The sequence below is a fragment of the Dermacentor variabilis genome, chromosome 1 (assembly GCF_050947875.1).
Source record: "Dermacentor variabilis isolate Ectoservices chromosome 1, ASM5094787v1, whole genome shotgun sequence".
In the NCBI taxonomy this organism is placed as follows: Eukaryota; Metazoa; Arthropoda; class Arachnida; order Ixodida; family Ixodidae; genus Dermacentor; species Dermacentor variabilis.
Genome location: NC_134568.1, coordinates 237,096,831 through 237,122,630, shown reverse-complemented (window position 1 = coordinate 237,122,630; position 25,800 = coordinate 237,096,831). Strand labels below are relative to the sequence as shown.

The 25,800-nt window shown below is 43.5% G+C and overlaps 1 protein-coding gene across 4 annotated transcripts in view; it reads left to right on the top strand.

Annotated features, from left to right (window-relative positions):
- Nucleotides 1-25,800, top strand: part of kappaB-Ras (NFKB inhibitor interacting Ras like 1) — a 78,256-nt gene that overhangs the window by 14,409 nt on the left and 38,047 nt on the right. For 2 of the 4 annotated variants that reach the window (XM_075671833.1, XM_075671851.1), the window contains 2 exons: nt 10,131-10,181; nt 14,653-14,700. The exons of 1 other annotated variant lie outside the window; for it this stretch is intronic. In XM_075671833.1, the coding sequence (XP_075527948.1) occupies nt 10,131-10,181; nt 14,653-14,700 (99 nt within the window). The remainder of the gene's footprint in view (nt 1-10,130; nt 10,182-14,652; nt 14,701-25,800) is intronic. One more of the 4 variants, XM_075671841.1, reaches the window with a different exon arrangement.

Here is a 25,800-nt window from a genome sequence, read left to right as displayed (position 1 = left end):
AAAGACACAACACATAGTGTCTTTGTTTTTTGACTTGTGTCTTTGTTGGCTTCTGATGATATGATTAATAAAAATTGGGCCCCTCGGTTAACCCCTTTTCTTCTTGTTCTCATTTTTAAACAGTTATATATAAAGCATATTCAGATATATTGTCTACTGAGCAGCCCATAAATGAGAAATAACTGAGCCCATCCTATCTGGTGCACCATCACAATGACCATAAAGAAACACAGGAACAGCATGTCACCAGATGCATTTAATGTGCACTGTTCTTGAATGAGCAAAGTGTAATACAACAGCACCGCACATCATATTAAAGGGGTGTGAATATGGTAGGATCATCCAAATATTAAACTGCTTCATCTGAATGGAGAAATCCTAAGCTGCCTAAAGGCAACGCATTCGTATTATTTGACTGGAAATTATTGAGCTGAAGTACTCCATTTGTTAGCTCAGCGACTGGTGCCTCTGGGCAGTAACTGCGGCTCCCCTGCAGCAGAACTATTCCAAGTAGTCATTTACATCTGCATTTCGCCCTGTAGACACTTATTAAGTATTGTACATCTCTTGTATTTCAACGTAAACGAATATCCGAAAATTTTAACATAAACGAATATCCGACATTTTAACATAAACGAATATCAGACAACTTTTAATTGTGAATTCGCTAATTGAATAACAATCAAATTACATGTACTATTTCATTAGAAATTTCGAATCTTTGCATACCCCTACTTTCGACACATCTTTTCCTGTCTTGGAACTAACATAGTTGCTAATCTTCCAGTTTACCTGTTCAGTGTGTGGATTTTCAACATTTCATATGGTCACGTGGCTCACATAAAAAGCTTTCACAAATTCTAGAAACCTGTTGGTGAGTGCAGAAATATAAGCCCTGGTGGCTTGCTCAAGCCTTATTACCATTGCTACCAATGTGCAATTGTAGTAGCACTGCACAGTGCACCAACATTTACTGCATCATCAAGGAACTGGCCTTCGAAGTGGGGTGCTCTATGTGACTCATTTTCCCCTGTGGTGTCATTGAGAAACATCTCGATGATTGCATTACAGCAAGCTGTCTTTCTTTGCAATTGCATTTCAGCTTCTCTATTCTTTCTCTGCCGCATTAGACCTTTTTGTCATCAGTGATGGCTAACTGCCAAGAGCTGGAGGAGAGGTACCTGCAAATGTTTTTAAAGCAGTACACTGCAGAATTTCCATACATCAATTGAAGAAAGGCAAGGGCCTGTGTTCTGTACTGCTTGTTGCTGTAAGTGTCCCACATGGTGGGTAGAACACTATTGTTCTTCATACTGTTTTGAAAAACCATGGGAATCACCTTCACTAACAGGAGCAGCAGTGACAACAGGGGCAGGTTTTCTCATAACAGAACATAGATGTCATTCATACAGAGTGTATCCTTATTGTATATTTATTGGAACTTTACATTCTTCATTGATGTGTGGTTCCCTATGCCCAACCCTTGTTCGCGAGATCTTCCAGATTTGCCAGCAGTATACCTGGCACGTATAAAAGTATTTTTGATAGTAGTTATTGTCAATAACACAGAGCAATTCTAACGCAAAGTAACTGGTCAATTATATTGCTGCGAGCTCATAGTAACCATCCGTAATGTATCAGTAGCAATCGCAGTTTAGAGCCTATTTCAATTTTAATTGTTAAGTTTGTGCGAGCAATGAATCTGAAAGTGCAGCACCTATTGATGTAGTCATCAGCATAAGTCCTCTTTGTAAACACTATGATGTCACAAGTTTCAGCGATTGATTTCAGTGATGTGCAAGATCATTGGCTTGTCTTGCCCTTCGGAAGACGTTTCAGCACTGTTTGCATTGAATGTCTTGCGCTGACCACACACAAAGCACGCTTACATGCACACATCAAGCGTACGTGCAAACGTTTACAGAACGCCAAGTTACCGGTGCTGTGGCCAGCAGTCGCAAGCCTGGTGGTGACATCTTGTGACAATTTGTCCAACTACAATGTATTCAAATCTTGTTTGTATTGTGTTAGTGTTACTGTCCAAGGGAATTATCATAAATGTACAATATGTTAACGATTATGTTGCTACCAACACTTTACACCAGCAGTTAGGCAGAATACATAAGTTACAGTACTAGTTCTGCGTGCTCTGTGGTTAGGTACTGCATTACCAGATGTCGCCAATAGTGTTGTTCTTGTCATACACCTCTCCGGTTACCCAGCAAATTGCAAACTCTTATTGTTTGTGGACACACCAAAATGTGGCTAAAGCTCTCTAATGTCAAGACCATACTTCGTAGTGTACTTGTGCCCAGTGAAGTATTACAATGGTGTAGCAATGCACAGGTTTCCTACCAAACTATCACCAAAATAGCAGATGAAATGGAGCATAGATGGCATGGTAGACTGTGTGCTAGCAAACCTCATAGGTCTGCGTGCTCATGTGATCATCGCCTGGCCTCTCCTAAGCTTTTAGCATGCCTCTTAAATTACGGGGCGTGAAGTGCTTTTTGAAATCAAAACCATGACTGGCCGTCAGATACCAGCATGCAGTCGAATCTCAATAATTCTGTTATAACTGCAGTGTTCTTCTTATCATTTCTCAGCTGAAGTCTACAGCTACACGTGCCAATCTGGTTGCCTATCTTATGTTTTCTTACTTCGCTTCCCTTCCCCTCCTTCCCTAACCTGTCTTTATATTCCGACGTGCACTGCAAATAAACGCCCATTCTTCCAGCTTGTCAGCGTGTGTCTGCCTCGCCTACGTCAAGCGCAGTGTCCGACTTACGATGTAACAGTGGCGACGAGAAACAGAAAGCAAAACCCCTGGCAAAACCTTGAAGTACAGGACGGCAGCTACGCTATGAGGCGACGACTCGACGATGGCACACCAGCAACTGCCCGACTTCGACGACGAAAGAGACAACTGGAAGGCCTATGTTATCAAGGCAGAGGCATACTTTGAGGCAGCGGGCGTGAAGGAGTCTGCAAAGAAACGGGCGCTTTTGGTGGCAGCTTTAAGCACGCGCACCGTTCAAATATTAGCAGGACGAGTAGCGTTGAAGAAGCCGAATTCTTTGGAGTACGAAGACGTCGTGAAAGTCTTGGACGAGTTTTTTGATCCCAAGCGCCATGAGATTACCGAAAGCTTCCGCTTCTTCAACCACTGCCAGCTTGATGGTGAGTCTGTCCAAGAACTCATTACTGAAAGTCGTCGAATTGCGGACAACTGCAATTTCGGTACCATGCTCGACCGAATGCTACGGGATAGAATTGTGTGCGGCATAAGATCGAGTGCACTGCAGAAACAACTCCTGACAAAGAAAGATCTGTCCGTAGAGGAAGCTGAAACGATGGCACTGTCGGCTGAAGCTGCAGATAAGGACGCCAATAAAATGGCCGCAGACACGTCGGCGGTGCTTAAAATTAAGGCGCAGTCAGCCTCAACGAAAGAGGTACTGGCCGAATGTGGACGTTGTGGCAGCATAAAACACAACAGTAATGCCTGCCGTTGGAGTAATGCTCGTTGTTATCACTGCGGTCGACATGGTCACCTAGCAGTAAAATGCCGGAACGAAGAAAGCGCAAGATCTCGAACTCGAGAAGGAGCCCGGGGATTTCGTGGCAGAGTACTGGCTGTTAAGGAAGGGGAGACAGATGAAGACATAGAGGATAGCATGCACATTTGGACGCTAAAATCGACGCTGGAGGTACATGTGAAACCCCCAATGCGATGCACCTTCACATGGGGAGGTGTGGACGTGTCAATGCTTATCGATATGGGTTCCCCGGTCTGCGTCGTGTCCCGACAGCTATTTGAGCAGCACAAAAACACTTGGCCTTCGCTCCGGCCTTCACGCATGAAGTTATCATGCTACCTCGGAAAATTGCCAGTTTTTGGAGAGCTCCTCTTGCCGTTGTCGTACGACAGTGCAACTGTGGAATGCACATTGGTGGTGCTAGATTGCCCCGGTCCAAGCTTATGTGGTCTAGCCCTAATTTCCCTCCTGAGCGATGCAGGCTCCCCCGTCCTCAGCCTCTCAGCCAAGCCGCTGACCGCACAGCCGTCTACCGCCACGCAGGTCACTGCTGACGTGTTTGTCGAGTTTCCAGATGTTTTCAGCTCGGATCTGGGCCTCATCAAAGGACCCGCGGCACACCTACAGCTGAAGGAGGGAGCCACGCCCAAGTTCTGTAAGGCCCGATCTATTCCCGTCGCCCTACCCGACAACGTATCTGAAGAGCTTGATAGACTCGTGGCATTAGGCGTCTTGTCACCAGTGCCGCATTCCAAGTGGGCGACGCCCATTGTACCCGTCCTTAAGAAGGACGGCACCGTTAGGATTTGTGGCGACGTCAAAGTCACTTTAAATTCGGCATGTGAGCTGGAGCAGTACCCATTGCCAGTAATCAATGACATGTTCGCGTCCTTAAGCGGTGGAAAACATTTCAGCACACTAGATTTGCGTGACGCATATAACCAAGTCCCTCTCGATGAGGAATCGCGCAAGTTATGCGTGATTAACACGCATAAAGGTTTTTTCTTCTACAACAGATTACCTTTCGGCATTGCCTCTGCGCCAGCCATTTTTCAACGCAGAATGGAAACAATTCCTCCAAGGCTTATCAGGCGCGCAAGCTTATCTGGACGATGTCTTGGTGTCCGAAAGAGCAGGAAGTGACGACGTGCTCAAAGCCGTTCTACAGCGTTTCCGCGAGAATGGTGTTAAACTGCGCCTCGACAAATGCAAGTTTCGGCAAGTGTCCGTTACATATCTCGGCCATCGAATCGATCAGCAAGGGTTGCACCCAATAGAAAAGAATGTCAAAGCTATCACAGAAGCCCCTAGCCCGAAAAATGTAGCCGAGCTTCGTTCTTTTCTTGGCATGATCACTTTCTACCCAAAATTTTTGCCGAACATATCGTCTCTGCTCACTCCACTGTATCGGCTGCTGGAAAAGAACAGACATTGGCTCTGGGAACAAGAGCAACAAACGGCGTTCGATAAAGCAAAACGGTGTTTGCAGCAAGCAGGTGTGTTCGACCCTTCACAACCGCTGAAACTAGAGTGCGACGCATCGCAAAAAGGTATCGGCGCAGTGCTTTTTCACACGAAAGGGAACGTCAACAAGCCAATCGGATTTCGTTCAAGGACATTGTCGAAAGCAGAAAAAAATTATTCGCAACTTGAACGTGAAGCACTGGCCCTCGTATTTGGAGTAATGAAGTTTTGTGATTATCTTCTAGGCCGAGAATTCATCCTGGTCACAGATCACCAGCCGCTCCTGGGCCTGCTGAGACCGGATCGGCCCACTCCGCCTCTGGCTGCTGCTCGCATACAGCGCTGGGCGCTGTATTTGGGAGGATTTCGCTACAAGTTACAGTATTTGCCAGGCAAGCAGCTCCTGAACTCGGACGCGCTTAGTAGGCTGCCACAAGAAACTTTGGAGCCAACCACGGAAGGGGAGCCAGCTGACTACGTTCTGGCACTCGCATCTGTCCAGGAGGGGGTGGTCTCTGTAGAGGAACTGCAGGCGCTGACGGCAGGTGACGCAGTACTTTCAAAGGTCGTGCAATACACAAGAGATGGGTGGCCTCCAAGCTCTAAAGCATTAGAACGAATCTTACTCCCCTTTTACGACCGCAAACTAGAACTGTCATTGGCCCACCGTTTGCTGTATTGGGGCCGTAGAGTTGTCATTCCAGTTAACGCACAACATAGAATGTTGCACATGTTGCACGAGACACATCAAGGATCATCGGCGATGAAACCAATCGCTCGGTCAGCTTTTTGGTGGCCAGGAATAGACCACGACATGGAACAACTGTCAGCGGGGTGCACAAGCTGCATCCAAAATCGACCAATGCCGGCATCTGCTCCGCCAGTTAACTGGCCGACCTGCCAGGAGAACTGGTCAAGAGTGCATCTAGATTTCGCGGGGCCAATCAAAGGAAACATGATCCTTGTTCTCGTAGATGCTCACAGCAAATGGATTGAGGCCGTACCAATGAAACAGGCGACCACATCTTCGACTATTACTTGCCTGCGCAGCTTCTTTAGCAGGTTCGGCATCCCTCGCACCATTGTTTCAGATAATGGGACGCAGTTCACTAGCCAAGAATTTACTGATTTTGCGAACAACAATAACATAACCCACCTGCGCACGGCTGCGTTTCATCCACAGTCGAATGGCCTAGCAGAGAGAGCTGTCCGAACTGTTAAAGATGGGCTGAAAAAGATGAACCAGGGCAGATTAGAAGATTGCCTTTGCAGACTACTTTTCAACTACCGGAGAACACCCCTTGCATCGGGCAAATCTCCTTCGGAACTTCTTCTTGGCTACCAAATCCGGTCCCGCCTCGACACATGTTTTCCTCCTTTGGTTGCAGGAAGATCGGGAACATCGGATGACTGGACTCTTGCACCAGACACAAATGTTTACGTCCGTAACTTTGGTGAAGGTGATAAGTGGAAGACTGGCACGGTAAAGTCAGCAGACGGAGCTAGGATGGTGACAGTGGAAACGCCTGAGGGCCTCGTTCGGCGACACGTTGATCAAGTTCACACAAGGAAAGACCCAACGGCTACCTAAGGCCACAGGTAGCCGTTGGGTCTTTCCTTGTGTGAACTCCGGAAGAAACTTCCGAACCATAGGCAAAAGCCGAAACTCGTGAAACGTCACCACCACAGCGTGTCATCACCCCAACCCCTGGACGCACGAGAGAGAAACGGTGAACCTACAGTGGCCCCGGAACTCCGACGCTCAACACGAGAGCGCAGACCTGTGCAGCGTCTTCAGTATTATTGATGGAGAAATGTTATAACTGCAGTGTTCTTCTTATCATTTCTCAGCTGAAGTCTACAGCTACACGTGCCAATCTGGTTGCCTATCTTATGTTTTCTTACTTCGCTTCCCTTCCCCTCCTTCCCTAACCTGTCTTTATATTCCGACGTGCACTGCAAATAAACGCCCATTCTTCCAGCTTGGTAGCGTGTGTCTGCCTCGCCTACGTCAAGCGCAGTGTCCGACTTACGATGTAAGAAATTCGAACTCGAAAGGACCTGAAAATTTGTTCGAATTAAAAGGAGGACTTGTTCTTGAAGTACTCGTGCACCATAGCACGATACATCAACGGTGCGAGTCGTGAAATATCCCGGCGTGCAAGCAAACAGTGAGTGAGGACCACGAAACTGCCCGTGCCAGCCAACGCTCACTTCCTGATAACGACAGAAAATGAAACTTCAGGGACCTGGCTAAGCTGACACGGAAACGGGCACGCGCGGGGGGCTATCGAGTGTGTGTGTGGGGAGGGGGAGTTGCGAGTTGAGAGGCAGGGCGAGGAAAATGCAGTTGTGAGGAGGAACGGGAGGGAAGTGCATTTGCTTTCCCGCCAGCTTGATGGATGGCCCTAATTAGCTCTGCCACCTAGGCTTACTGCCATGTACGCCCTTATACTGTCACCCAAGGCTATCACGGCAGAGTTGCTGAGAGTTGCTGAGGCCGGACTGGGCCTTCGCCACTGCTTCCCTCTGCGTGCTCGCATGGTTTTTCCCTCATCTGCTGACAGATAGCCACTGCATTTACGATCTTCGTACTACGTTCCTAACGCACCATGTCTTATGAAGATGACAAAGTCATTGCCACTGATCATAATCATGTTGGTGTGCTCCCTTCTGTTGCAGTGTCGCCGCGTGTGAAAGATAAGAAGAATGAGGTACTGGGTGTCTGCTTCGTGTACAGAATCGGAAGATGTGCACTGGCTCCGACAACCTTTCCATCGGGATGTCTCGGTTAGACTCATCATTGTGAAAAAAAAAAAAGTTGCAATTTCGCTCGAAAGGCGAAGCATCGATTGCGATAGCAAATTACTGGACAGCTATACGAAGCAAGGATAGTAGTTTTATCGGCCGTATAAACTTGTAAACATAGGCAGTAAACATATGCATACTAATTAACCACTCGATGACCGTAGAAACTCGCTTTCAAAACGCTGGCATGAGGAAATGCGGCAGCAGCAGCAAACCAAGTGACATTTGTGCTGTCTATCACTTCAACGAAAAGTGAATGCCGAGAACACAAAGCACTCGCAAATCTAAGAACCGCCGAAGTACCTAGACTCTGCCCCCAATGTAGATCGCTCTCAAGATACGGCCAGGCAACCGCTCGCAGCCACCACACGTGCCGTTGCAGCCGGAATAGAGCACCCCCCCCCCCCCCCTGTCTCCTTCCCCCTCCCGGTGACTCGCAACGTTGGGTGCCTCGCACACGGTGGAAGACGGTGTGCCTCCTCCCCACTTCGTCTATTTCACGCAGGCGAGATTGAGCTGTGATCATCGCTTTCACTCGCATATACAGCGTAGGGTGCGTGGCGACGGTGTTACCGCCCTTGGACTTTATACGGAACCTCGTGCGCAGTGATGTGGGGCCTCTCCTAAGCTTTTCCTCTATGGCGGGGTCAGAGCAATGCTTGTTGGGGCGCTGCCACTTGATTTGTCATGCTTCTGAGAGCATTGTCGGAACGCGGTATGTTCGAATTAATCATCGCAAATGCTTGCACATTCGAATTGCCGGGCGTTTTGTCCCATTGAAATGCATATAACTATGGCAGGACCAAAGCGTCAGTTCGAATAAATCAGAAGTTCGAATTAAGCATGTTTGAATTAATGAGATTCGACTGTATAACTAAGCAATTGTTGCGCACTGTAGCAAACGAGTTTCTTTAGCATGATTACTGGGCTAATAGCTACTGATTAGTTGGAAAAAACAGAACCCAAGAAATTTTGTGTCAGTGCTTCATTAAGGCAGCTTATCATATTTTTTACTGAAGAGGTTGATTGTTTCGCGGCTTGAGGAAGCTCAGCTTTGATATTAAACACAGTGCTCAGTGTCCATTTACATATGACATGTAAGAACAAGTAGCTGTGATAGGCATCTTGTAGAAAGCAAAGTTCCACCTTTTGGTGCAACCACTCCTTCCAGCCCTCCACATTTCTTTAGGTAGCCTTTCAAGTTTTGTGCTACTGTAATATATTGAGTTATAGCTGGCATTTCTAATTAATTCACCCTATTTGTCACAAAAGGGTGCCTGGCCTCAGTGCTTTGTTGTTGAAGCAATTTCTCAGTGCCATTGCAAAAAATGGTCATCAATCAAGCATGCAGAATTCCTGGGCACAGAGAGTAAAAAGATGTATCAGATGTGTTTTTCAGCAGTGTGTCAGAAAGTTTATTTCATTCAGTGCCTCATCAAAGGTCACCATCCAAATAAAAAGTAATACAAGGGCTGTGGAACCTAGTACTTGGTTTTCAAGCACCGCAACTGCAGCAGTATCATTTGTGCATGCCATTCGCTACAAGGGCTGATCAAAAAGTTTTGGAACTCTTGTGTGAAGAAAACTATCTTGGCTTTGAAAAACATTATGCAGAAACCATCGATGGTTGTCAATGGGAGTGAATAACCTAAACATTCTGGAAAGCTATTTGCTTCATTAAAAGAATAATCTGCTTGACGGTATATATTTGTTGCAGTGGGGATTTTCAGGTAGCATTGTTTCATTACATAATTCCATAGAGTACAGAGTTGTTAACGAGAACATCTGTAACACATCTGTAGTATAGGTGGCTATACATATAAACCAATTCATCATGTGTGTTTTCTCCAGTGATGTGAGTGCCGGCGTGGAAGGCAACTGCCATTTTCCTCTCCTGTAATCGCCACAGGGGAGGAGGCAGTGGGAGAGGAGGAGGGCCGTCCTTCTCAGGCACGCCACCATGGCAACTAAACCTTCAGACTCCCTAAAGCTCTCATGTGGCGGCAAGTGCGTTTAGAAAAGCTATAATATCGTTGGTGTTCGAACGCGCTGTACAACTCAGTTGTGTGAGAGTATGCATCCTTTGCATTGGCACCTTTGTTTCGGCAGTGAAAGGCCGACCACCACTGACATCCACGAAAACTAGCAAAAGAGTTAAAGAAAGCTATTCGCTTTTAAATATGTAATTTTGTGATAAAATGCGATAAATTGCAAAAATAAATAAATAAATCTTTCATCTTGCTTGTCAAATCACTGCTCTGTGGAAGTTTGCAGTGTACTCAAGTCGTTGAACCTTGTTCCCTTGATGTGTACCTTCAGATTCGAGAACAGAAGAACGTCACTGGGGGCCAGATTAGAACTGCAGGGTGGGTGAGCAAACTCTTCAAAAGCACTCTCCCGAATGACAGTATGAGCAACACAAGATCTGTAAAGCAGAGCGTTGGGCAGGACGAAGATGCCTCTTGTCAACAATCCTCGTCATTTTTTGCAGGATGGCTCCATGCAGTTTTTGGAGAATGTTGGCATAATATTATCCTGTTACTGTCATGCTATTTTCCAGGTAATCAATCAGCAAGGTCCTCCTTGCATCCCTAAAAATGGTCGCCACCACTTTTCTCCCCAAGAAGAGGCTCTTGAATTTCTGGGGCGGGAGCAATGCAAATGCCTCCACTGTGTTGACCCTTTTCACGAAGCAGTTTGTTCTAGAAAAACGAGATGGCGTTTTTGGTGGCGTGCCGCACATAGCCTCAGTGATAGCGCGCGGATACAAAACCACTACTACTTCCACCTTGCTTCTGTGCAATCAGCTGTCAGAAATGCAACTTAGTTCTGCTAACATACTGTGCTTCAATCATGCTGCATCGAATCATGTGGAGTGAAGATATGTGCAGTACTTGGTTGCAAAAGTAGTGACTGGCATATTAAGGAATAGAATGAATCTGTGTGGCCAAGTTCGTGGACCACTGCTGCAACTGTCCGTATCTATTACCAGCACTTTGAGATGTACGGCTTTCCTCGAGGTTACAGAAATTTGTTCACCCACTAGCGATGTATTGCTAACCTTCAAAGAAAGTGCTTCAGCCCCAGGGCATTGGCAAGAGTGAGTACCGCTCGTTAAACAATGACAAAGGGAGTAGCGCCGCGTCCTGTCGTAGTAAGTTTCGTGCACAATATCAACACACCTCTACTGCATCTGGCACGGAAACTTATGCCCACTCTATCGCCAACGTGTCAATGAGTGAATGGGTGCACACTTGAATATATGCACAATGAATGACTGACTAAACCGATAGTGCACGAATTGTCGAAGCTGAATGTTTCATGATGGTCCACAAGAGTAAGCGAGTTACTAGTGATAATACATCTTTGCTACAAGGTATTGCAATGTACAAAATAGCTATGTTTCAAGCCTTGCACGCAGTAAGAACAAATCTATCAGAACTTAGCACGCCCGTGAGTGATTAGGCAGAAAATAATCAGATAGCGACCGCACCGAGGAAATTTACTGAGTCTGCAGTGTGACAAGCCGCTACTTCAAAATATTTGCCAACTAAAGAATGAAGATCAAAACACCCTAACCCTGATTCAATTCATGAGCAGAATGTTTGGATAGCTTGGAGTACATATTCATCCCCGCTTTTAGAGCAAGCACAACGTGCACTGCTTGCGCTGTTTGAACATAGCTTAATCAGATCCGAAAGCATTTTTGCTTGTTCTCTGAAGCTGTGGCCAAAGCTTTGTATCGTCCACCCAGTCACCATCTACGATATCCCTCCCAAAACAGAGGTTTGCTAAGCTGCACCGGCGTCATACACACCCGTTGTAAACACGGAAACAGAGGCAATTGAGGCAAGCAATGGACGCGTCACCACGTGATCAAACATGGCAGCGCCCACGGTATCGCCACGAAAAGGGTCAATAGACTGTCGCATTGTGTCTAGACCCACTTTTAAACCATGTTTCATTCCCCATTCACAAGACGGGGGAGGAAATCTTTGGGTAACTTTCATAGTGGCTCAAAAGTTATTTGATGAATGCAGGCAGTGGTGCCAATATTGCATAAAGAGGTTTCGATCCACTCCTTAAGCCAAGACCTTAAGCTCAATACGTCATAAATGATTGTGCTCAAATTATTATACAAATGTTCAACTTCATGGCAAATTTAAGCACTTTCATTTGACGATTGTTCATGAGAAGGCTTTCAGATCAAGCTGAATGATCCAAATTGGGCGAACCAGTGGGTCATCTTGCGCCATGTCTGAACTCGTTGAACTAATGACTTACTGTAGCATACCGAGGACATTTACTGCCATAAACATTCACTATTATGCTGTAAATTTCCCTCGTGCAACTCCCTTCTTTGCACAGGCACTTTACACTCAAGTTATTCTCAAGTTTTAAATCATGGATGGATAACATGTGGAGCAATGACAAAAATGCAAGTCTTGATATTGCTACCATGTTTGGCTGGATAGTTGAGCTAACTAAGGGAAAGATCAGTGTCTGACTTCTGGTTATCGCCTACTTGCAAAACTTTTTGATCGCCCCTCATAGCTTTGATGACATGTACTGCATTTGTGGTTCTTGCGAGAAGTATGGAAAAGTAGACATGGCAAAAAAAAATTTCATGGACAAGCGGATAGGTCTCCCTATGATTGCCCTTAGGCTCCCTTGCCCCCAAGTTATGAACTAAAGAATGCTTTCATTGCAGCAGGTGCTGCACTTGCGAGCTGCATGTTGGACATGGGACTTTGGTCCCTGCCACTTCTTGAGCTTGGTGAATGATCGCTTCTCAGACAGCCTAGCACAACGGTTACACATAGACAGATGGCTTTGCAAGTGCCTTGCCCATCAGCTGTGACTTTCATTCTTGGTTCTCTTTTTGGGCGAATAAGCACACTTTCATTGGGGATCTCGCTCTGTACCATGTTAGAGAGTTGATAAACCCTGCCACAGTGTCTTTTGTGTGCTGGAAATTGTGAACATGTGTCATGCTGCGTGGTCATTGCTCCAGCCTATCTTCACAAGCTACACATTTCAGGGGTTGCTTATTCGTCAGCATATTTTATGAGGTTTGCATCTCGCAGAAAAGGAGGGTTTGGTGATGGCTCAGGATATTACAGTGTGTACATACCTCCAACACTCTAGAGTTGGGTTGGGGATGCTACTTTTCATTCACTTGCTGAAACGAGCAGAGCGTTCGAGATTACCAGAAAACCTTTACTACAAATGGCTGTTTATGCTGCTGCGCTACCTGCTTTACTTAAACAGCTAGACAGAAAACAAAAATCCTAATTATGACCAAGGCTTGAATCTGGGTGACTTATATGAAGAATTCTACCATAATGCTGTTCAAAGGGATCGAGAACAAGCCACGGCACGATTATAGAAACACAGGAAGAGGCTATTTGCTGTATATTTAGTTTGCTAAAAGTGTGCAGTTTTTTTTTTTTTTGCTAACTTGTATTTTTTTTTCTGCAGGTGGGAATGGCAGTAGCATGTCGCATTTTCTTATATAGGCTTTTTTTCTCAGTTGCTTGTATGCTAACACTGTGATAAACATTAAATGTTTCCAACATGCCACCTAACAGCTTTGCAGTTCCACACATGGTAGTCCAATGTTTCCACTAAGTCTGTAGAGACCTTTTGTCAGGTAGGGCTTAAAAATTCAACAAGCTACATGAAGATGTGAGGTTTGCGTTGGCATGTAGAAATTGTACGGTCAGTTCCCTCCTTTCACCCAAGAACGTTACCATTAACTACTAAGTGAAATGCACAGGCGTAGTTCAGTCTGGGCGGTGAGAAGGTCAATAAAGGTTTTGGCTATGTTTAAACATTCTAGAGTCTGCAGTCTATAGGCTAGACCATTAAATAGCGATTTTTCCGATAGGTAAGAGCGAAGCAAGAAGACACAATATCTTTAATGCTACTCGCTGCATGCTAGGAAAAAGTATTCGAAATGCTGGATTCGGAAAGGGTAGGTGTGAGATTTAACGGGGAACATGTCGGCAAACTGCAGTTTGCACATGACATTGTCCTGTTCAGCAATGCTAGAAATGATTTGCAGCAAATGATTAAGAGACCTTTACCAACAAAGACTAAGGGTAAGTGTGAGGATTAATGTGCATTTGTATGTGATGTGACATTAATTTTCAGTAGCCTGGGATAAGAGTTTGGGATTGGTAGTCAGCCTCTTGAACCTGTGCAAGACCACATTTATTCAAGCCTAGCAGACACAAAGGACTTTGGTCATAAGAAGGAAATCATTAAAGCGGGTTGGAGAGCAATTGGCAAGTCATGAGCAGCTGTTTAATTTTGCCTTCAAAGAGAAGTTTATGCAGTCAGCATCTTCTACCAGTATGAATTCTGTGGTACTAAGCCATTGGGTTTAAACTTTGAGGATAACAAATAATCTTAAGAAGCTAAAGATCATTCTTAACTTGGAAAGAGCTACAAATTCTTCTTAGAAGAAGTTCCTAGCTACTTTTAAGAAGCTAAGATAACCGGTCTTGAAGAATAACAGAATTGGTTCCAAGGAAAGGAAAATGCAGTGGAGGATGCCAGAGGATTAAGTGGCGTAATGAGATTACAAAGTTTGCAGGCATATGCGATGAAGTCATTCAGGGGTAGTTGGAGATCACTGTGAAATGCACTTTATGTTGTTCTGCACTGGATGTAAAATAGGCTAAGGAAAAGCCAAACTGCAAAGGTTACAATGGCTATGCCATGAAATTTGTTATATTTGGTGATGCAGCTATGGTATTGCTGCATTGAAATATTGTGTGTTAATGCTCAAGAGGAAGGTGGTGCAGAAAACAATGTTGCCCTGTCTTTTTCCCAGGATAGCTCTGACGCAGAGGTTTCAAAGTCCCACCTGGCACATGCAGATGCAAGTATTCACATCATGTTCCCAAGTTTTATCTAAAGAACCATCTACCATAACAATTTCATACATGAAAACTTTTATTATAGTTGTATGCCCACATAACGATTGACACTGCTTGCACAGGATTTGGTAGCCTGAAAAATAAAGTTCCTTGTGGGCAAATTTGCTTAAAAGCAACAATAGTGTATGTAAATATGGAGAATGTTGAATGTCTGGCTCTTGTGTGTTAAAATTTGGCTGCTTTATTGGCAAACTAGGTGTGTGTCTACTGTGCCATGTGAATTAGAGCTCAGAATGACATTGCATGTTTTTAGACATGTTGGCATAAACAATCACTTTTAGCATTGAGCATGTTCCATTATTTAATTATTTATTTATTGATTGATTGATTTTTCATTTCCTCAAAGCAAAGCATTTTAAAGGGGAGATAGCAAATAAACCATGCACTTAAACATCGAAATGGTGAATGCAATAAGCCGCAGAAATAGATGTGGCCTGAAGGCAAATCTGCTGCTGTACATAAAGGTGTGCCAATTGTTGAAAAAGAAGGGCTTATCCAATCTGTCGCACATTGCTGATGCACTTTTTCACTACCCTTGGGCTCTGGCCTGGTATAAATGCAGAGAGAGCGGTATCAAATAGAGGTGTGAAAATACTAAAAAATTTCAAACAAATTGAACACATTTCTATTCAATTTGGTGCCTGAATCAAATAGTTAATATTCAAAACACAGAAATGGAATAATCAGCTCTGACATGCAAGCACTCAAAAAAAGGAAAACTAAAACGGGGAGGGCTCAATTTTTTTCAGTTTCAACCTTGGCCTACCCAAATCGGGGCTTAATGCATAGCCGAAGCTTTCATACCACTGTGGATGCAGTATTTATCTCAAGACGATATTCCTGCTTGATACTTATGCAACACCGATGCTCATGTTCGATCAATCTCTAATATAGGGTTCAGCATTTTCAGTCTAACAACCCCCCCCCCCCCCCCAAAAAAGTATGTCAAATGTTTTTTAGGAATTTAATTTTATCTGAAAATTGGTTATTGTCGCTGGCTGCTCAGGCATTCTTTACTCTTTCTTTATTTATGCTTGTTTCGCGCGTTGTTGCAACAAAAATGAGCAGCAGGGAGGGGGAGTATGAAGAGGGGCCAGGGTCCTTGCAGTCTTCATGCTGAGGCCACTGCTGTGGATAAACTGGACAAATTCACTGATAGGAACGAGCAGCTGTACTTCGTCATTTTTCTTTAATTATTATTTATTGGATCTCCCTAGCTGGTTAATGTTATGTTCCTTGTTCTATTTCTGCTCTAATATCTAATCCATTCTCTCAGTTCCTGCATAGTCACGTTGCTTTGTGGCGTTATGCCCTTGCTATAGACTGCTTCTCGAAATCTTTACTATTCTATATATAGGACTCAACTACAGTGTTGAAGAGCAGGATGTGCAGTCATACAGCACATTTCACGGTCAACAGAATTAGCAAATGAGAGTCACCGGGAAGAAAAAACCGGTAAGCTTGTCACAAAAATTATATATAGAAAAAAAGCCAATTGAAGCTGATCTATAACAATATATTGACTATAATGCAGAAAAAACTTTCATGTAAAAATTAAAGCAGATAAAAGTACACCAAATTTTTTTCAAAATGAAATCTGAAAACGCTGAACCCTACTCATATTATTGTATGTTTAGAGGCTTGGTTTATCTCTTGCATTCTTTCAGGAAGATCATGCTTTCAGTAGTATTCTGATACTTGTGCTTTGCTCGTTAATCTGTCGTTTTCTTAAACATTTCATTTTTTTTTTTAATTTTTAATGCCTGGCTTTTGTTTAAGAGATGATTACAAAATAGCACCTTGAATAGTCGGTCACAGCTGTATGGGAGCTCGTTTCGGTGCATAGTGTTTCAGTCTTCCTTTTGTTGTAGGCCTAAATTTAGGAATACTTAAAGTAAAATTTTTTAGAACACGAGCATTGTATTGAAAGAACGTGTCTTATTCGAAAAGTGTTTGATTTGTATTCAATTTGGTTTTAAAAATTACTATTCGCAAACCCCTAGCATCAAAGCAGTTTTCGAGAGAACGACTAAAGACTGAACAAACTTGTGTTCATTCAGTCCTTTGTCACGAGGGCTTCCTTCATGGCCACCACATAATTTTATTAGTGCATCGCAGCCCACAACAGTTCTTTGCAATAGAACACAATATAACCGCAATCAAAACTACCAATGTAGGTAGTGCACCCAAACTGGCACAGCAGTGACTGAAGAGGCAGCAGCCTCTTATGGAAAGTGCTAATGCAGCAGCATGTCAAATAACATTTTTTAGAGAACAGGAAGGAAGTTACGGTTTTGATCTCTTGCAAGCTTGAATGAGATAGGGTAGAATATAAATTGTGAATCAGGTAGTCTAGCATGCAATCAACCTTGTTTATAGAAATCCTACATACATCTTTCAGCTGAGATTACAGGTGTTGTGAATGTCGGGATAGTATTTGTGAGAATGATGCTTTCAAAGATATGTAAGTTGGCACAGTGCAGGAAAATCAGCTGACCTGCATGAATTTGCACTTGTTCATGGTCAATGTCATCTGCCACTTCTGGTACCTGGTAGAGATGACATAGAAGGGACAAGAGGTATTCTCCATAATACTTACTTTTTTTTTTACAGAAGATTGATGCAAAGTTGGGGGCATAATAATTATGTGGGAAGATTTCATAGGTTCTACACAAGTAGGAATGGCAAAGGCCCTTAATTTGTGGACACTAGCTGAACCTAAAGCCACTGGATGAATTCTAAATGAAGTGACTCTGGCCTGCCCTATTCGGAGTCGGTGTCAACACTGGTGTCAGGACAAGCAGATGGCTTTCACTGCAGTGATTTTCGAGACTAAAGAATACTCAAGAGAAGAAGAAGAAAAATTACATTCTTGATGCCCATTGGGGGGGGGGGGGGGTGCGAGCATTATGCTTCTAAATACAGTAGCTTATACTCTGGAATACCATATAGGTCAGTGTTAATAGGAGCAGTAGCTTGTTTAGTGGGAAGGGATCTAAAAAATGAAAGAGAAGTGCTGATCTCACTTTCAAATTTCTGCACACACCAACTGCGCATTGTGGATTTTCACTGTGTCTGCTCCGAGACAGTTGATTCTTTGCCTGTAATGAAGACTACATTGCAATCAAGAGCAGCCACAAATGCAAACTGGCAATGTTTTGCAACTGTTCCTATGCAAAAATGTCCCAAATCTGCAGAAATGCTACAGGCTTGTGGCATCATTCTGACATTGTCAGTAACATTGTTATTATGTGAAATTTGGAGAGAATTTGCCCTCTATTTTTTTTCCTCATTAATTCAGCTTCATCTGCAAAAGAAATGCAAATAAAGTTTCCAAACGACTCTCTACTGTGTTGCTTTCATGTCCCTTTAGCATCAGACTGAATAGCAAGTATATTTCCTTGTTTAGTAGTTGTTTCGCAATAAAAAATGTAGTCACAAGCAAGTATGCGAACCAGTCGTGATGCATAGTTAGGCAAGTCGATAATATGTAAACAAAGTAAAGAATTATGGACAATCTCTTGCAGTGCACCAGATATAGCAGTGGCTAGCTAACGTTGTTAACTCTGCTATATTTAACAGAAATTTGGGCATGGCACAATATTAAATGCCCACATTCATTTGGTAATTACGTTTCATGAGAGAAAGATCTTTAGGTCATTTAAGCTTACCCTCAGTGGTGGTGTAGTGACTTTGGCATTGTGCTGCTAAACCCTAGGGCATAGATTCAAATCCCGGCCATGGCGGGTGCATTTTGATGGGGGTGAAATGCAAAAAAGCCAGTGTATTGTGCATTGGGTGCACCTTGAAAGTGGTGAATATTAATCTGAAGTCCTCCACTATGGTGTGCCTCTTAATCATATCGTAGGTTAGGCAAGTAAAGCCCCACCATTCAATTTTTACTCATTTAATCCTAAGCTCAAGAAGTTTGGGGGGGAGGGGTGAGGGGTTTTGATGTAAATATGTTATGTTTTAATGTTCTTGGTGTTCACTTTGTTGTCATTTGGCAATTATTACGTGTTTGTTTCTTGTAAAAACTTAATATTGCCTTCCAAATTATAAATAATTTGGCATTTAACATGTCGACTGATGCTGTTCTTTCATGAAGTCCTAATTCCTTTGCCCATCATGACGCACCAGTGGACTTCATGCCAGGTGTGCCAGGTTAGTGAACAACCCATTTGGCCAATGGCCAGTGGCCCAGGTTTCACCTAAAAACTTATACCAGCTGCATTAAATATAAGATAATACCAAAAGGCCTCAGAATAAATTTTACATGTTCCCCCAGCTCTTTACCCTCCAGGCTATTATTGAAGCAGAATGCTGTCCTAGAAAATGTATCGCTTTCTTAAATTGATATTCCAGAAGAACACTGCCGGGAACAACTTACGATAATTACTTATCAGCTCAACAGAATAAATTGATCTCAGCCGGAAAAAATAGAACTTGAGCAATTCGCCGGAACTAGGGAGGAAAACCTACTAGATAAATACCAGTGCAAAAGTGTTGGAGCTGCAGATCCACCCAAGAAAACTACCATGACCCCTACAGCACATAGCTCCACCGATAGTGCTACGAGTGAGCATCCAGAGCACTGCAGCAATGTAGTAGACATATCACAGAGTTTAAATCCTGATGAAGTTAATATCCCCAAATGTGGTCTAACGTTTTGTCCTACAAACAATGCACTAAATGAATACGAACTCCACAAAGATATAATAGATAGGTTGACATAGGAAAACAGGATAAAGACTCTCTTGGACCACCTAGCACGTGGACATCAGAAACCGAACAGTGCCCAGACCTTGATTTATACATAAAGCTAATCTTAAAGGAAATTCTGCCGCATGCGCAAAATTTGTGCCCTGCTCAGTACCAAATTCTTAATGAACTTGTGGAAAGAAAGGATATTGTAATAAAACCAGCAGACAAAGGCAGCAGTATCGTAATCTGGCCTATAGAAAAGTGCAAAAGTAAGGCCTCCGAACAACTGAGCAACCATACCCGCTACAGAAAACTCAACTTTAATCCAACTTCAGACTACAGCAACCTTGTGCAAAGTACAGTTGTGGAGCTCCTTTCCAGAGAACTAATCACCCAATCTGAATATCACTTCATGATGCCCAAGAACAAAGCATGCCATTTTTATCTTCCTAAAATACATAAAGTTCCCGTAGAAGAAATATTTATAGCAGAAATCCCCACGTTGGCCTATAGTATCTAATAACAACGCACCTACCGAGTCACTATCTAAATTCTTAAACCACCGCCTGTCAAACATCCCGACCACCCTTCCATCGTTTGTTCAAGAAAAGCCCCACTTCCTTCGAATTATCAACTGCATTAACATCAACCAAATCCTTTCCGACCACGCTATTCTAGTCATTTTATATGTTTCTACCTTTACATTAACATACCCATGAGTGAAGCAATTAAAGCCATATCAAAGTCCCTCGCAGTCAATACTCAAGCGCACGCTCCTGAAGTTTACCTGTCACTCCTTCAATTAGTTCTCACGCTCAACTATTTCAAATTCTATTCTATTCACTACCTGCAAACTTTCAGCACAAGCATGGCAACACCATTTGCTCCCACGTATGCCAACATGTTCTTGAAACAGCTTGAAGCAAACCTGATAAAATCATATCCTTCAAAACCCTACACCTATCTGTGCTACACTGGCGACATATTTGTAATATGGGAACAAGACACAAGCACGCTAACCGACTTAATTAGCCATTTCAATCGCTTTCACCCGAGTATTAAATTTACTGCCTACCACTTTCCTAGTCAAACCAACTCCCTCGACACGACGGTCTACATAGAAAATGGAAAAAAGAGGACGCTTAAGCTTCGCCTTTGAGAGTGGAACGTGAGATAGCATTCAAAGATCCTTACTGCTTCTCGTGCTTCATGGCAACTGCAGCTTATGTAACCATAATATTTACCGAGAAACGCTCGCAGTGAATGCTATGCGCAAAGGCGGGCTTTCTGGTAGAAACGCGGCCTCTTGCGCAGGCCATGATGCGGCAGAGGTGAGTGCTATCTGGAAGTGTTTCAAGGAAATGGGCGTGCCGCTCCGTGGACTCCGAGGTATTCGCGCGCCAGCGCGCACAAATGGCATACGCCATGGCCGCTCTATGAATTGTAGAAACACTGGAAAAAAGGATTTGAGTTTAGAATTATGTTTTCTCGTATATTCAAATTACAATCTGATGCTGTCATGTCTGCAGGTTGTGTGTAAGTCATACTTTACAATTTTTCTACATATTTTAGCTTGAGAAATACAATTAGTTCAGTAACTTCCTTGCACCACATGCAGGGCATGGGTATGGGTGGTTCGAAAATCTTTTTGCCAAAACAACATCCAACGCTGGATGCCGGACGCCGAATTTTCTGCGACCTGGGGCCCTTAAAGCTATCGTGTTAAAACTGAGAACTGAGAAGGTCACTTTACAAGACACCTACAGATAGCCAGCAATATTTAGACTACACCAGTCATCACCCGCAACACTGGAAGCAAGGAATTTTTGTCGGACAAGCAAAACGAATCAAGAAGAATCTGTAGCTAAGACAACGATTATATCCACCACCTAAATGACCTTAAAGCAACACTAGCAGAAATAAACTATCCCCAAGTTTCTCTCAACGAGGCTTATGACATCGCATCAAGATTGGAGAGGCAGTCAGAACTATTTAAGAAACAGGCTGCACCAGACTTGGAGAGACCACCAGCCTTTATAACGAAATATTTTAATGACCTCCCAAACATAAATAATATCCTACGAAAATATCATCCAATATTATCAAGTAATGAGTGTCTGAAAAAAGCATTCCCGGTGGTACCAAGGGTGACCTATCACTGCAGCAGAAACTTTAAAGACATGTTAGTGTACACAGAAAATCAGCCAACATCATTCCACCATAATAAAAGCATGTTCTTGCCTCAGGTGGAAAACCAGGAGGCACCTTCAAAACGACCTTACAATAAGTGCTATATACATGAAGTGAAAACTAGCTTTACTTGCATTAGTTCTGTTGTAATTTATATGCTTGAATGTTCCTTCTGTAAGAAACAATATATAGGTGAAACGGGACAATCAATAAACGTCAGATTAAGCGGACATCGCGCGGACACAGCTAAAAAGCTTATCAAAGCTGTTGCTGTACATTTAAACCAACCAGGTAATAACTTTGATGAACTGAAACCCTACCTCTTACAATCATATCTCTGTTCTGCGCGAGACAAAATACAGAGAATCATTCCTCATCCATAAGTTTGAGATGTTGCGGCCAATAGGCATAAACTTTTCAAAGGGAGCTTTAGAATCTATTCGCTATGCTAAATTTCAAACTCTAGACAACAGCACCTTGGTTGGGTTGCTTAGTTTTTTTCTTTCTCTTCCTTCCTTTCGGTTTTTTATTTTGTAATTTTTTTGCCACGAGCACCATTGTCTGCTGCTACTTTTATTCTCTCTTTCAGAGAGACAATAGTTCACTGACTTCCAATAGAGCAGATAATCCCCTCCCCCCCCTCACGTCGTCCAGGCTCCTTCCATGAAAAAAGGAACCTACATTGACACGTCAACCGGCTGACACCCCATGACGCTACCTCACATTCCTCTACCGACGTTGAATAGCGCACCTCTATTTCCAATTCTACACCCTCACTGCTAGCACACCCTCATACATTGTCTCACCTGCCTGCCTCATTCCCCTCTCCCCCTCAGAAAAACCGTACCTATATACCATGCTGAGGAACGCATATGTTGCCTTGGAAAAGACAAGTCCGCTTGTCGACATGTTGGCTCTGGCTTTCACCTTGTTGTCGTTTTGCTAGTCCATTGCAGATCATGGCATTTTCGTGTTGCCAGCAGTTCTTTATTCCCATTGCAAACCATATACTAGAACAATAATTAGGCAACTATATTAGTTTTTCACGTAGTATATAGTAGGTTCTGCAATACAGTTAAAAGTCTGTGTTCTCTTTTCTTATGACTCTTGCCTTTTTCGCCCTGCTAATGCACACACACACACAGCAGAGATGCCTAATGGGACCCACTAGTGGAACTTGACACGGTGACTGTGTCAATTACATTATAGTGCAGGCTGTTAAAAGCTAATCAGGAAAAGTAATATTAAGAAAAATAAGCAGGGAAGGATGCTGAAAGCAATTTTATTTACCTGAAGTGCTCATCTATTTAAAGAAATCACTGACACAAAAACGTTTGTTTTTTGCTTTATTAAATAGCTTCTTATTCTATCATCTTAGTACGGAGCCTCAATGCCTCAAACACATAATATATATTCAACTTATATCGTCTTTTAATGTGATCTATTCAAAATATGTGCCCAGTGGAGCACATATTCATGGCATAGGGTTTCATCATGAAAACTGGAGGTGGTGGTCACATAGGCCACGATTTTGTAGTGGTACCTTGTCCAATTCTATTACTTTGTGCTTTTCATGCTTCATCAGTGGTCAGAGCGAAGCTCAACCCGTGTTATCAATAGGATCAGTCTGCCATGAATGGTGGATAAGAGGGGCATAGAATCGAGCAGGAGGCATTGCTATAAAACTGTGGCCATGATATGACACACACAGGTATGCTGGCTGCAAACTGCACCATAACAGGGTAACTGTGTTGTTCTTGGATGCTAGACCCCATCAATTTAGCTACCTGCTAAAAAAACTAATATTATTTAATAAGTAATAAAAAAATAAATTGAAGTGCCCAGAGCCAGCTGCCAGTGACTATTAAATTTTTCAGTGTCTCAAATTTTAATGTTTATTATTTACATAGTAAAAAAAAAAATCTGCTTCTCTTCCACCCTGTGAAAGTGTAAGTACAGCGAAGCTGTTGCTGATGTTAGACGAAATTACAAAAGCACCACCACCGCAAGCAACACATGTCACTAGCACACGCCCATGTGGGGAAGTGCAGCCTACATCCTCATCCTTCTAGGCCCTCTGCCAAGTATAAGTGCCTTATTGAACTAAATGAATGCTTAAAGGCAAATTGTGTCAGAAAATGTGTAAAGTACAACTTATGCACAAGCTTCAGACATGATAGCTTTGGATTGAAATTCAAATATACGAGAAAACACTATTGTGCTATGTATAAAGTGAAAGACAAAGCCCATTTCCAGCTGCCAATTGAGGTCTGTCTGAATGAATGTGGCCACTAGGTGACAGTGCCACTTTTCGACAGTGTTCGCCATAACGTCTGTTACGCCCTCTGCCTAGCGCATGTTTGTTATTGAACTAATTGAATTTATTAAAGTAAAATGTGTCACAAAATTCATAAAGTACAACTTACACCCAACCTGCAGACATGATAGCATTGGATTGTAATTCAAATATACGAGAATTCCTATAAACGCAAACACAAATTGAATAGGTTTACGGTAGCGCCATTAAAAGACACGACAAAAGAAGACACACATGGGGACACATGACGCTAACATCCAACAATGTTTATTATTGAAAACCAGGTCATACTTATACACTCAGCCATCATGAGTCAACCCAAGTGAACAGTTAACATTCAAAGCGAAACATTCTTTTTATACACAGATATCTTAAGGCATGCACAAAAATTTCATTTCTTTATCAGATATTAAAATTTTTTAATGTGGAAAGTTAGTTAGTTAAATGTGGTTTAATGGCGCAAAAACAGCTAGGGCTACGCTGCGCCAAACACAAGGTGTTTTAAAATCCAGTTTAGGAAGGAAAAGTGCTAACTGGCAAACGTTTTGTGATAAGCTAAGTGGTACGCTGGGCACCGCGAGAACGTGGGCAATCCTTCGGTCGCTAATAAATCCGAGAAACACGAAATCCCATAAAAACCGGCAGCTTCAAATTTTCCTCCACCAGTACGGAGGAGACGGAGACCAGCTCCTGAAGGACCTTGAACAAAGGTATCTCTCCCATAACTCTAAGCCAAGCTATCCGGACTATCCGTATAGAGAAGAAAGTGACCCGCTAGGCACTGACATAACTGTCCAAGAAATCAAAGCCGCACTTGCAGACATTCATAGGAACACCGCACCCGGAGAGGACGGGATACGTTACACTCTACTGCGAAATCTCCCGGACGAGGACCTGAAAACGCTCTGTGCTATGTACAATCAGCACTGGCACGCCGGCACTCTTCCTCTAGAATGGCGACGTGCCGAGATCACTTTCATGCTCAAGCCCGGAAAACCCTTGTCGATCCAAAATTTGCGGCCGATTTCCCTCACATCGTGCATCGGAAAGCTGCTCGAGTATGTAATCCTAAAACGGCTTCAACCTTTCTTGGAGATGCAAAATTTCTTCTCCCACACACAGTTTGGATTTCGCCCCTATTTGTCCGCTCACTATGTTCTTCTTCAGATAAAAGAGGATCTCGTTGACCCCTTCATCAGGGCCCAGACGAGAGCTCTTTTGGCGCTTGATGTCAAAGGAGCTTTCGATAACGTTTCCCATGGTCTCATCCTTGAGAACCCGGCCCACTCCCACTGTGACTCCCGTATTTACAATTACGTGCGAGCCTTTCTCAAGGACCGTGTAGCCACAGTGGGAATGGGCCCATATCGGTCAACAGACATTAAAGTTACCGGAGCGGGGACACCTCAGGGGTCGGTGGTCTCGCCGACGCTATTCAACATAGCTATGGCGAGACTACCCCAGTTACTGGAGAAGGTTGAGGGGCTATACCACGCGATATATGCTGACGATTTGACTCTCTAAACGTGCACCGGCTCGGACGGAGACATTCAGGACCGCCTACAGACGGCGGTGGATATAGTGCAGGCGTACCTCGCGACTGGAGACCTTGAATGTGCGCCAAATAAATCAGAACTATTACTAATCCAACCCCAAAGCACCTATGAAGCGCCAATTCCAGTGATTGAAGTGAAAATACAAGGCATACCAATTCCCACTGCACAAAGGGTCCGAATCCTTGGTTATCACCTACAATCCAATGCCAAAGCTCACTTAACGGTAGATCTCCTTGGTAGACAGTGCGAGCAAATCATCGGTATGATGAGACGTG